The following is a 13780-nucleotide window of genomic DNA, read 5'->3' on the forward strand; positions in this document are numbered from 1 at the left end:
CCACCGCCCGACCTCCACAACCCGCCCCCTTGTGGATGGATATGAGTAGCAAAAATTGTAATGTCAGTGTCCTGATCTGTCTTCAAGGTGAAAAAGAAACATGTCAAGTTGCTCATCTTCTGAAACTGTTTTTTAAAATTCCACCCACACTCCTGTCCACCGCCGATGTGAGGTTGCGTCTTCCAGAGTTGACCGCAACTCTGAATATCTACTGGTCTATTTATCAGCCATCGATCCGAGCACACGCCCTTGTAAGCATCCTCAGAAATCCAATTTCTTTCCCACACCTTCCTCCTAAGCCCCCGACCTTCCTCATCCTCGCCGGCCTCTGCTTCCCTCCTCCGGCCCACTTCCTGCTCCGGCCCCCCAGCCTTATTTCACTGAGTAGGATTTTGGAGCCATTTTAACTGCGGGATTAAAGTCTGACAGGGATAATGCCACTTGAGCCACTTGTGAGTCACGTGACTTAAGATGATCTAAGGTTTCGGGAGGAGCGCTATAATGTAATTAACGTATGAAAGCTGTTATTCTGATAGCACTGTTACACACACACACACACGTATTTTGGCACGTTTTATTTCTAGACATTTGATGATTTCCGTTTTGAGCCCGTACCTGTGAGGTATGAGCCTCACCACCACTTATGGACGTCCCATGTAGATAATCCCTCCTCGATGTTAAGCACATCATCGTGGACCAACCGAGAGACGACGCTAACATGACGCGTGGACAAGGGTGATTTAAAAAATAATTTCTAAAGAGTTTGTATTTGGTGCTGACCTATATTTCCCTTGAATATTTGATAATTTTTTTTATGAATGCTTTTACGATAACCCCAACTCTGAAGCAAATCTGTGTTACATGCTCTCCATATGTTCTAGGCACTGTAGTTTTTACCTGTTATTTTATATCTGTCTTTTGTATTATCAACAACACTGTCATATATATATATATATATACTGTATTATCAATAACACTGTCATTTATATATAACATAACTTTTTTCCATTTCAACAATTATTGTATATATACTGTATATTTGTACCACAATTGTTGTGTACAACAATTTAAGTTATTCTATTACCCATTCACAAAGCCATTAAATTCTGAATATTTATTATCAGTTCAATATTTTCCTGTGTACTCGCTTATAAATATATGGTATATTATTGTTTATTGTCCCAAATTATAATAACTATGACTGGCTGTTTTCACCTGATGGAAAGGTACTGCTAATGAAAAACCAACGCTCAAAGAACCAAATTCGCTTTGAGAGTATCACCCGACTAACCTCAGAAGTGCCGGGGTACGACCCTCAGTGACCTGGCTGAGCAGGCGGCAACACAATGAACATCCTCTGACCGCAATTGCATGAGTGAGAATCACAACCAAGTGTCGACGTGAATTTAGATTAGAGCATTTTGTAGTTTTGCAGCGTGTCTGGAGATGTGATCACTTGTAAAGAACTCATTACAGACCTTTTTTTCTGGAGAAAAAGAAATAAACTGAAACTGAATTGATCCACGTTTACCATGAGTTTTAGAACGTAAAGATAGATGTCGACTGATAGACTCCTGTCGTTCACAACCTTCGACCCACTGTGACATAATCAAATTCTTGTTCTAGGTCACAAACAGACCTTTAAACTCTCTAAAAAGTACTGATAAAAATATGTAACTCTTGAATATAGATACAGCCTTAAAGTATATGCGAAACAAGATGTAGATATTTAAGCCGTTTTGGTTCTGTTCATGCATGTATTGCTAGTTTACTCTGTTTGCTGTTGTCTCTCCAACACTGTGGTGTTTGAATCTCCCCTGGGGGACAACAAAGAAGGTAATTTGGTACCATGATCTATTGAGAAGTTTTCAAACGTCAGACTCTGACCTGGTTATCTGCGTTATCTGGTGTCATTCTCCTTCCTCGTGCTTGAAAACGCTCAGGAAAACATGGACTGTCCCCTGGTCAAATCACGCAGGAGGCGCAAAGAAACCAAAACCTTGACAGAATGATCACAAAAATCGAGATAAATGAAGGTGAAAATAGAATGAATCAAAGAATAGCAAGAAAGATTGGACCTTTCTGACGGTTTTTAATTTTAGTTTTACACACACAGATACACTGGCGTGCACTATATCGAAGTTGTCATATTATCTGTGACCCTAGAAACTCTTACGCCTCAGATTCCCTTCTTTGTTTGGCTTCAATTTGTGCAGTTGTTGGCTGTTCACTCGGCGCCAGCTACGTACTGTGTGTGTTTCTGTGAGTGTGTGTTTTGAGCCTCCCCGCTGTGGCGTGGAGCAGAAGAGTTCTAGCACGAGAGAGTGTGTGTGTGTGTCCTGAGGGAGCTTGTGGGAGTGGTGAGAAGGACTGAAAGAAGTGACCGTAGTGGAGCTGTAGATGGACAGTGAGGAAGTGATGGGGGCTTATATAATGCCGAGCAGCGTGGTATTGATCCAGGATGCCGAGACCTGCATTCTACGGCGGGCGGGCTCAGCCCAGGAGCCTCAGAATAAGTCCCCATGGTTGGCAGATTAAAGGATGAGACCTGAGCAACAAGCCGCACAACTCAACACAAACCAGCAGCCATGAGGAGCAGCTGAGAGAACGCAGCGCCACACTGCGCCACCGCAGCATGACCCGGTACCTGCCTGTCTGTAGCCGTTAGCTTCCAGGAGCGTGTGACAGAGACATGGGCACTTCATGCCGCACACACGCTCACTTTCATTTTCTGTCTGCGGGATTCAGCTTTTGTTTATCTGAATCATGGGAGTTAAGCAGTTGTATTGCTCTGAAATTGGGTTGAGACAGAGGTTTTCACAGCAGCATCTTCCGCATTGCTTCATAAAAATCCCATCAAAATGTGCCGTCGTTGCCTCTGTTTCTAGCTCCAGATGTTGTTGTCGTCGTCCGCCGGCCCACGTTGATACAATCAGCAAGTTGTTGGAAGACAGATAAAACACAATTGTTGCTTTCTCTGTGTAGTTGGAGAACATGGAGGAATTTGACACTCCTCGCCGCAACTCAAGAAGACTTTTTACACAGAAAAAAGCATGTCAAGTCACTCGTTCTTATTTTTACCCAGCAAATCATACTTGAGAAAAATATTCTCATATTAAGGAACTGTATCTTCCTCTTTATGGACAAGACATGACAGCTTAAAATAAGCAGCTTGTGATTACATTTCTTGAGTTTAGATGAAGATTGGCCTTGCAATTTAAGATTTTTTAAGAGTTTTTATCGTGTTATCGATGGGCATTTTTGCGGTGTGGATTTGTGTGTGTGCAGAGATCCCGCTCTTGCACACAGGCTGCGTGTTTTGAGAAGAACCAGAACACTAGAGGACGCTGACTCATATATAGCGTGGGGGCAACGGTGATTGACAGATTTATCTCGAAAAAGAAAGTTCTTCTGCATATTCAGACTGTGCCTAGTATAGTATATTTAAAAAAAAAGTATGATTCCAGGCTGTAGCAAACATACAAAGTAGGATTTGTGATGTCCCGGGGGTCTTGCTGCCACTTCTCAATAATGTTGACATCTTCACTGCGTTGAGGTGCTTAACAGCTTAGCTTGAGCGAAGATAGAAATGAGGTTAATTCAGATTAGAAGAATACCACCAGACTGTCAGCGACCCCCCGACCCTGACCCCATAAGTCATACAACCCACCCAGCTTTTCTTCTTTCCTGGATTTCATTTCAATTCAAGCTACTTTGTTGCTCTAAAAAAAAAAAGGTAGCTGTTGCAGCCACAGGATCCGGTTCAGGTTGACTTCTGTAAATTGTCCGTAGGTGTGTACGTTTGTTTTTATGTGCCCTGTGCAGGGTGGCTGCTCTAAAATGTCTGGCTCCTGTCTGTGTACCAAAAAAAAATCTATGGTTTTAACTCACTAATCTGCACTGGTGTGTGATTTTCTAAAAATGTATTATTAGAGGTCTGTTGTGTAGCGCAATGTCAGTGTAATGTCAGGGTAATGTCAGAGGCAGGATTGTAAATATTGTCACTTATAATTAATGAATGGGATCAATCAAAGTTCAATATTTGACACCACAATAATCACTTTTAAGTGGAATCGCGACGCTAAAGCTAAAACACCAGGGTGCAAGTGCTCCAGTGATACTCGACTGTCCTCCATCATGGATGTTCTGGTAATGACATCACGTTGCATGGGGTGCAGCTGGAATTGGTGCGTCGAAAAATGTTCCCAGCTAAGGACAATTTATACGCATTTAATCAACATGTGCAGACATTTTGGGGGGATGGTGCCGAAGCCACAAAAAAAGGGAACCCATTGCAAAAATGTTTTTTGTTGTCTTTGTTGCTGGGTGGGTTCATCACTGAGGTATTCAAATGCCCACCTTTTAATATCTATTGAATGTGTCTTATCCTATAGCTTATCCTCGTGGAACGTGAGGTCGGTGGTCCACGTTTGACCTCATTTGTATTTTATTTATCGTGAGCCAACTATCATACTGAATAACAAGGTCAGTGGTTTAGTGTGTTATAACAACATCCAGCAATCCAAAAAGATGCTAATAAAACGTGTCTCTGCATGAAGAGGATCACTGTAATAGCGTGTTTACCTGTCGCTAGGGAGGAGCGGCCACTTGACTGCTGCACTGTGCGTCATGAGGTGGAGTGGGAGGAGCCACAGCTGGTCAGATATCAAAATATGTTTGGAAGTGAGGGCACTTTTTTTCCTCAAGAATTTAAGGATGAAAACAAAGGGCCCAAAGGGGGAGCATTGCTATCTGTCCACATACTTGGTTATTCACAAAGATCCATCATTTTAGGCTGTAATTGGTTCACTGAAATGAATCTCTTGAAGTCCCAGCCCTATTCATTTTATTACTATTATTAGAAGTATGAGTTAAACCACATAAATCAATAGCTCTTTTCGCACAGCCGCCGTCCACATCTTAGCGCCACTTTCAGGTCCGTGTGCACTGCTTTATCTGGTGTGGCTAGGGCGCTGCTTCTCAAAGCAAACACAGCTCTATATTTGAGAGAACAACAGGGGGCTGAGATGCAACTGAATGAAGTTAGTTTTCCAGATGAAGGCTAGGGAAGTTTGAGAGATTTTCATCCTGTGTCAGGATCAGTCCGATGCGGTTGTGCAGTGTGCGTTGCTTGATGAGATCAAGAGAACTTCTTCTCCATTGATGTAGCTTTTGACTTAACTTTTGGAGGTCACAGTCTTCTGGCGGTGGTTTGAGCGATGCGCAGCTTGTTCGGTTCGCGCGGGGTAAAAGTCAGCGCTGACAGCTAAATGGAGAGGAGGTGAAGGACAATTTGTGGGGGAAAAACCCTTCATCAGTGGAGGTTTGCATGAAGAAACAATTAGCAGTGAGGCTTCTTGAAGGAGCGACTGTGGGGGCTTTGTGAGACAGCAGGCTCCGGACAGGCCCCGTGGACTGAAAGGATATTTGGGATGTCTTTTTATTCAGCCAGAAAGAGACTCCCTGCTGGGCTCGGAACAGCGGGCCTTGTGAGCCATCAGTGACAGAACAAGCATCCACACAGAGCCGGGTGGAGAAGGTAAACAAGGCTTTTAAAGTCCTTATTAAACCGAATCCTTCCGCTTAGAAAAGGAAATGTGTCATCTTGCGGATGAATAAAAATGTCGCCTTCAGTCAAGGTCCGCTGAAGAAGAGTTTATTTGTGATCGCGAAGTTAATGATTCCGACTTGTTGTTGACAGTTTTGCTTGGTAAGAAAGCAGCCCGATAATTGCGTTTGTATTGAAAGTCATTGTGTTGGTGAGTCACACGCAATGAGTCTTGGGCTTGCTGTGCGACTCAAGCCAAGAGACTTGCATTGTAAACTGAATTCAAGTCTAGTATCATATTTTGTGTATTTAAAGACATCCTCATATTTTCCACCTTTTCCCTGCATCAACATGCATGTTAACCTTTAATCTGACTCACCCGCTCCCGGACCACTTAATATGACGTGGTGGGCCAGATTTGAGGCCCGAGGCCTTGAGTTTGAAACAGGCACAGATTTTACACATATTATTATACTACCCAAACCATGTACCAAGTAATTTCTGCTGCTTAACAAGCATGTTCAACATTGACTCCACCTTTATTCACGCACACATTCTTTTTTACAGTTGGCTCGACCCAGTGACTCATTTCTCAAGTTTTATTTGGAGCGGTTTGGGATGTTCCGCTGCACAAGTAGCTAAATCTGTCATTCCATGAGTTCCATGAGTTTGTGGAGGAGACTTCACTTTTCCTTGCTGCATTGTTGCTGTTTGAGCGTTTTCAGTGGATAAGCAGGAGAACCTTCGCTGAATCGGTTCAACCACATCATCCATGTTTGGTTTATGGATTAATAAAGTGTGGCATGAACCAGGTCTCTGTGGAAGAGAAGTGAAGTGCTTAAATTAAGCCTGATCTCGGAAATAGTCAAGAATTTGCTTTGTATTTTTTTTTATGTATGTGGTGATGTCCACTAGAGGGCTGCCTGGTGCAGAGAATCGTGATCGTGAGATGGCTCTTGCGGAGTTGCTCATCGATATATGTATATATATGTTGGAGATACAAACTTCCGATGACAAACTTCTGGGAAGCAAGTTTGACTCGTGGAATTGCTTGAGTCCCACAGGTCTGAGCGAGTCCTAGAAAGACTTAATGAAGACAGAATTAATTTGCTTAATAAATTAATTCCATCATTGTAACTCTTGTGGTTCTATGCAGACAATAGTTGCTCAAACTGCGGATCACGTATAACTGTCTTCAAAATGCAACACTAAAAAGCCAAAAATATATTCTGAATATTGCTAATGTTGATAGCATGACTATTGTTCACCCAGCTTTTATTCTGAATGACATGCGGTGGGAACAGGAAGTGCTGTTTGCTTTTGCGGTGCAGCGTGTTAGCGAATGATGTGTGAACTTCTTAATGTGTTATAATGAAGGAATAAGATGAATGAATGTATCGCTATGGTGACTGAAACAGCCTGAATACCGAGCCTCAAGTTGCACATCTGAACAAGGAGTCCAGCAATAAACTGGAAAAGGGGGCTGAGGGTGAATAGTCTCTCAAGTGCATCATTCTCATCCAAACAACAAACTCCTGGCAGGAGGTGAATATCCTCTTTCTCACGCATGTGCGCAGACGTGGTTTCAGACTTCTTGCAGGCGGCTGCTGTAAATATTAGCTTTTCAAGTGAACGTGGCCACCCTCGGACATATAAAGGTCAAAATTGAGAGGTTTCTGTCCTGGCCGGGGACTGCAAACCCACTGCAGACGCGTTGGTCACATTCACCAAATAATAAACAACCAATGACTTCAGCGTGTGTCCTCCACGGTACGAGGGAGGCGGTGGAAAGAGCACCGGGTTCAGCTATAATGCAAACACACAGGAGGAATTAGTCTGCTGCCTCAAATAGATGTAGTCGGTTATTTGCTGATTGTAAAGCTCAGAAGAGTGTGGAGAGACGTGTCGCGCTGTATCATGGGTCATCTTACCGCAGAGACAGACGGTCAGAAAGCAGTCATCTTGTGGCGCAGTGGCAGCCACAGACCGACTGGAAAAGAATCTTTGAAGAAATCCACATTTCGCCTCTGGATGTCCTTCCAAGAACATTCTAGAAGTAATTCACCTCAAGAATCAATGTTAGGTAACAAACTCAACAACAGGGTTTTTTTTTTTCTCTCCGCGCTTGTTTTGTTGAACAGCCCGGCCCTGTTGGTGTAAGAAGTTTGGGTCCTCCTGCTTACCGCAGCAAACCCTGTTGACACACACGACAAAAATAGCCTTTTCCCTGTGACACACATCCGTAGTGTATGTATTAAGTGTTTAACTAAGCAATCTATATCTGCTAAATTTACGCTGTCTTCCTCTTTTGTTTTCGTAGGAGTCGGAAGATCCAGATCCGTAACATTCCCCCGGATCTACGGTGGGAGGTGAGTCTCTGTCGGTGTGAGGCTGTAAAGAAGGCGTTTGAAAGTTTTGGATCTGACATGAATATTGAATGCTCTCTGTTCATTTAAATACTAGATGGACCACTCAAATCTCCTTACAGCTCCTCCTGACTAAATCACTTAAGTGGCTCGCGTTAATGAGTTACCTGGCTCTGTTCAGGAAGTTAAACCGGGTCAACGGTCTGAGTGAATCATGTTCACTTTAAATTGTGGGAGGATTGACTCTCAGTTGGAGTATGCCATTTTTTTTGTTTGAGTCCAGGTGAGAAACACATTCCTCTGCTAAATAATGAAGACAGATGAGCTTCCTTGCTATTTTAGCTACATGCTCAACTCATGGTTGCTCTAGAGTTGAAGTCGCACAAAAGAAATGCATCATGAAGAAGAAAATAACTATACTGGACTATAAATCAAACTTAATAAATCACTCATCTGCAGCCACTGTTGTGTGGTCCATCCCGTCAGGTATCTGAACTGTACACGCAAAATTTACTTCCAGTGGTTGCATTTGGGTTATTTTGTTATTACGCTGTTTCTCACTGGATTTGTTTCCCATTTAAAGACACTAAAAACTGTACCACATTAGTGTCAATTTCATTGATACGTGTTGTGTTTTCCTGTTAATCACTTATAATCACGTGAGATTTCTGGCTTGGAGAACAACTTTTTTGATTGTTGGTCTGTCAAAATGAAGATTCTTGGGGGACTTTACGGATGTAATGTAATGCTCATGTCAGTGTACAATGCATGTACAAGTCACATCTGAGTACCAGTGAAACTTAAAAAAAAATCTGACTTATAGTCTGGAAAATGGGGCAGTTTATTTTGAAAAGCATCCTGATCCAGCTGCTGTAACTGCTGTCCATCAAACTCGAAGTGGCTCCACTTCAGGGCGCCGTGTAGCTGTCGCTGACACCACTGAGATGCTGCTTCTAAAAGGCCATCTTTGGGCAACACTGAGGAGAGCGTAGGTCAAAAACATGAACAGATGAAGCATCGCGATCTGAGGGACGGCAGCATGTCCTGGGTGTCTCTTGCTCCTTGTCGCTGGATTGACTTAACCTCTTACATCTCTGCTAAGGGAATTAGAGGAAGAAAATTATAAATCCATCAATGTTCTATTCAAGTGAAGGCACAGGCAAATTGATAGCATGAATGTTGATGTTGTTTCTTTCGTCCTTCTCTCTAGTTTTTATTTCTTTATTAGATGTTTAAATCATGCAGGGATGAAAAATGCTCGGCTGAATGAGGTTGGGCTTCAAGATCCTGCAGGATTCTTCTGTTTCACTAACTTAGAAGTGAAAGCAAATTCATTTCTGTCAATACAATAAACAGATTCAGGGCTGATTATGTATTTAAACCAAACATTCCTGTTCTCTGTTTCTTAGTGACTTTTCTTCGTCTTTCCCTTCAGGATTTGGACAATCTTCTAGCCCGCTATGGTTGTGTGGAAAACGTGGAGCAAGGTATGTATTCTCTCTGCATTTGAAGTCCTGTCTGACCCCATCGAGTCCTGTTACTCTCATCCCACACACTCGTAACCCGCCTCGGCCTTTATTATCTTGTCATAACTCTGATCTGGAGTGAGGAGTGTTTCAATTATACTTAGCCTCGGTAATCGGCGCTCTTAATAGCTGCGGTTCCCCCCTGACCTCACGCTGTTTATTGAAGCGGGCAGACGAGAGAAGACTGGGTTGTTATGCTTCTGTGTGTGTGTGTTTCATGTGGTCATCCGTTTTGGGAAGGGGCACCCTGGTAGAGGCAGAAAAAAGAGAATGTTCTCTGGGAAAAGAGAGCATGTGTTTTGTAACATTTAAAGCATCTTCCAAAAAAAAAAAAAACGTCTGTGATCATTGATGAAACAAGTCATCAATTCAATTGCCAACATGCTGAACATTGTTGCCACGTATGAAGGTTTTCCTGCCGTGGTCTGTGTTTCGCAACAAGGTCGTGAGATCAATAATTTTTTTTTTTTGCTTTCATTCAAGTGAATTAATATTGACCAAATATGGATGTTAAAGATGCTCATAACACAATAGTCACAGCGAGGTTCGATGAGGGGGTGGAATAGACAGCATGGCAGCTAGATAATCTGGTGGGGATTGTGGTAAGGAGGCTGGGTTTATATGCACTTGGTGAATGAGTGAATGGCTGTGAGTGTGCAGGACCAGGTGAGGCGAGTGGAACACACGGCAAGGAAGCGGGGTCTGATCTAAAGTCATGAACAGAACTCAAGTAAAATGAAAATAGAAGGAGACCAAATGTGTCCTGTAACACTCCTGCGCTCTGAAGCATGCGTTCACCACTGGGAGTGAAGCTAGCTGGGCTATTGTGGCAACACAGACCTGCAGCTTTTATTTGTGAATGTAACAGAATCTGTTTACTGTGGCGTCACTCTGCATCTCTCCTTTCTTTCACAGTAAACACTGACACAGAGACCGCAGTGGTGAATGTTACGTACGCGACCAAGGAGGAAGCGAAAGAGTAAGAAGCATGCTGATGAGTTCTTTTTTTTTTGTTTTCCAGCCATTAATGTTGACTTTTATATGTACTCTGGAAGCTGTTGGTGCCTCACCTGCCTGCCAGTCAGAATGCAGGCCTTTCTGTGCAGATTGTTTGAGCCATATTTGTCCAGAATTTTATAGTTTTATTGTGTCAGAATCTCAAGAAAAAGAAGCAAAAGGAAAAGCTGTTTATCAATCATGCATAAACATTGCCTTGTCAGTATTTAAATTTAGATTTGATGAATCATTTTCCACATCAACTCTGCCCACGCTAAAGGCCACACTGTCTTATCTAAAAGGAATTACACGTTCACCAACCTTCTGATTATTCACTTAGGCTTCATATCGATGTCAAAAATTGAATGCGTGGCTTAGTGTATGAGTTTATACCTTGTTAATAAACCATGACCTTGTCAGTTAAACCATGTAATAAATAAAGGAAGTTGTTGAACATTTTCTAGTAATGAGAGTCATTGTTCTCCTGACAGATCATTCTGTTGTCTTCCTGCCTGCAGAGCCATTGAGAAGTTGACTGGACACCAGTGCGACAACTATTCTTTCAAGGTGTCGTACATCATGGATACGGATGCTGCGCTGGTCCAGACTCCACGAGCACGACGTGCAGGTCGATCACCACGGGACCAGGGTTCACCTGTGGCTGGGCCCTCTGGAGGCTTCTACCCTCCTCGTCCAAGAAACTGTCTCCTTTTCCGAATGCAGGTGCCCACTCAGTATGTGGGGGCCATCATTGGCAAAGACGGACTCACTATCAAGAACATCACCAAACAGACACAGTCCAAGTGAGTGAAGTGAAGTGACCCACTCAGAACTGAATTGAAAATTTGTAGCAACTTCATTGTAGTTGTCCGTTGGAAATTTGAAAAACATCTGGGATTTACTTAACTCCACATTCATATTGGAGAAAAAAAGGACTCAGACCAAATGCCAATGTAGGGCCAAAGCAAGGCCCTGTGCATCCTGTGGTCAAGGCTTTGCTTCATATTTATTTCACTGTTTTCCCAAGACAATTCTTCATTCATTCATTTAATTATATGCCATGTTTCCACAAAGGCTTGTGGCATGGTGGAGGTATGCACTGTCTCTGTGCATTTATGGTAGTTAAAAGTCAGAGCAAGAAAAGGGAGATGAGGAACACAACCTGAGGGTCACGGATGTGGTGAATGTGGACATGAAGAGGATGGATGGAAGGATGCTCAGGATAGGTGAAGGTGGAGGACTTGTCATGGCAACAGCTAATGTTAAAGAGAAAAAGGTCAGATTAATCCAACAGTTTTTCAAGCCAAACCGGGGCCGAGAGCACGTGTCTAACATGAGACCCGGAGGCCAAATCTGGCCCATCTAGTCTCTTAAAGTTGAAATTTCAAAGTTCAAAGTGCTTCATAAACTACATCACCAAAAAAGCTGATGCTGTTCAGGCAGTGCCCTCCGATAAGCAAGCGTAATATCATCAATCTCAAAAATTACTAAAAACGGATGCAGGCAAAATGGGAATTCAATAAACGACAGCAGTGGATGTGCTTTAAGATGAAAACCAGACTGTGTTGTGAGTTGATGGTGAATTTATGTGTTTAGAAGCCAACAGAGAAGCCTCTGATAACTTGATGGGACGGTGACATACTTTTTCCTATCAATTTTTCAGACTGGTGTGTGTTTGAAACTTTGGCCCCGAGCATGAGGTTGATACCCTTGGCCAACAGTTTCACCCAAAGCTGAACAAAACTGCAGACCATTGAAACGTTTTACCAGTATGGAAGAGAAAACAGGACCTAAACATGATCACAACCAAACTACAATTTCGTATTCAGCTTTACGTCTGCATCCTTGCCCACAGTTGTGCGATGCTGTTGTCAGATCTGACTGGTCGTGGTCCTTTTTGAGGAGAGCTTGAGTGGATGATTTTACAAAATGAGGAAAGTTGCCATTTAATCACTCCCTGCGTAGGTGTAGACTGAAACTTTGATTTTATCAGTCAATTTGGTTTTGCGCTGACTGGATAGAGGCCAAATTGTTTTCTACAACTCAATTGTTTGGAATTGTTCTTCGAGTGTTGAGCTAGATTCTCTTAATAATCCAAGTCTTGGATGATCATTTTTCTCAGCGTCATCTGTGCTTCCAGAGTGGCTGCTGCGTAACTTGGGTCGGTCTGTGACGTCTCCGTTGTTGTCTCTGCGTCCTCTCAGGATTGACATTCATCGGAAGGAAAACGCGGGTGCAGCAGAAAAGCCCATCACCATCCACTCAACTCCAGAGGGCTGCTCCGCCGCTTTCCGCATGATCCTGGAGATCATGCACAAGGAGGCCAACGAGACCAAGGCGTGAGTCCCCCACTACATTTGCATTTGGACGCCACAAGACTGGACAGAATGCCTGCTGAAATCGCATCACTCAACAAGCGCCATTGTTCTCTCTCTCTCTCTCTCAGTTGGACGGCAGAACACAGTTAGCATGTTGCACGGACTCGCTCAGACACGTGAATGCAGCTTAGCGTTCAGGAAACACGTCTAATTGAGTTGGACACTTTTCAGAAGTCCCTGCACCTTTGAGCTGGCGGATACTTCCACTGCTGCATTTGAGACCGCGCTTTTGTCACACACAAGTGTTTTGCTCAAAATGACAATCCAGTCTCCATCTTGATTGTGCAATCACACACACTCACAAACAGGGTTATGCAATTTGCAGTTGCACAGTCAGACTTTTCTGCACGTTGGCCGCCGTAATGCACTGTCACTTCAATGGCCACTTTTCTTGCCATCAAACAGGCATAAGAGGGACTGTTGCTCTGAATCTCCACTGAAGAGGTAATGTTTTTCGGCATTCGTCTGTTACCAATATATATATATATTTATATATATATATATATATATATATGTATATATATATATATATATATATATATATATATATATATATATATATATATAGAGAGAGAGAGAGAGAGAGAGAGAGAGAGAGAGAGAGAAGTCAAAAACAGAGAAGTCTTTGCTAATACATTTTCAGGGCATGGTTTTTTTGTCCTAAATATTTTTTATTAAAAAGTTCATATAAATAAACCTTAATGTACATTCTTAGTTGAGTGAATTAACATACAATACAAATATAAAATTCCCCAAGCTTCTATAATTCATACAAAGGTAATTTTACAATATATATATATTTTTATTCTTTCAATACAAACAAACAAAAATATGAAAAAACAAAATACAAAAAAATACGAGCGCCTCCCCTCTGACGTCACCATTAAACTCAAGTTCCTAGAAGATCCAGCTCAGCTATATATATATATATATATATATATATATATATATATATATATATATATA

At 42.4% G+C, this 13780-nt stretch overlaps 1 protein-coding gene across 3 annotated transcripts in view; it reads left to right on the forward strand.

Annotated features, from left to right (window-relative positions):
• The window catches only part of igf2bp2a (insulin-like growth factor 2 mRNA binding protein 2a), a 53280-nt gene that overhangs the window by 26941 nt on the left and 12559 nt on the right, over positions 1-13780 (forward strand). For 2 of the 3 annotated variants that reach the window (XM_053876831.1, XM_053876830.1), the window contains exons 4-8: positions 7869-7917; positions 9350-9401; positions 10356-10419; positions 10955-11239; positions 12641-12775. In XM_053876831.1, coding sequence (XP_053732806.1) covers positions 7869-7917; positions 9350-9401; positions 10356-10419; positions 10955-11239; positions 12641-12775 — 585 coding nt within the window. Of the gene's footprint in view, positions 1-1771; positions 2644-7868; positions 7918-9349; positions 9402-10355; positions 10420-10954; positions 11240-12640; positions 12776-13780 lie in introns of those variants that run through there. The other variant, XM_053876832.1, reaches the window with a different exon arrangement.

The sequence above is a fragment of the Synchiropus splendidus genome, chromosome 10 (assembly GCF_027744825.2).
Source record: "Synchiropus splendidus isolate RoL2022-P1 chromosome 10, RoL_Sspl_1.0, whole genome shotgun sequence".
NCBI classification, from domain to species: domain Eukaryota; kingdom Metazoa; phylum Chordata; class Actinopteri; order Syngnathiformes; family Callionymidae; genus Synchiropus; species Synchiropus splendidus.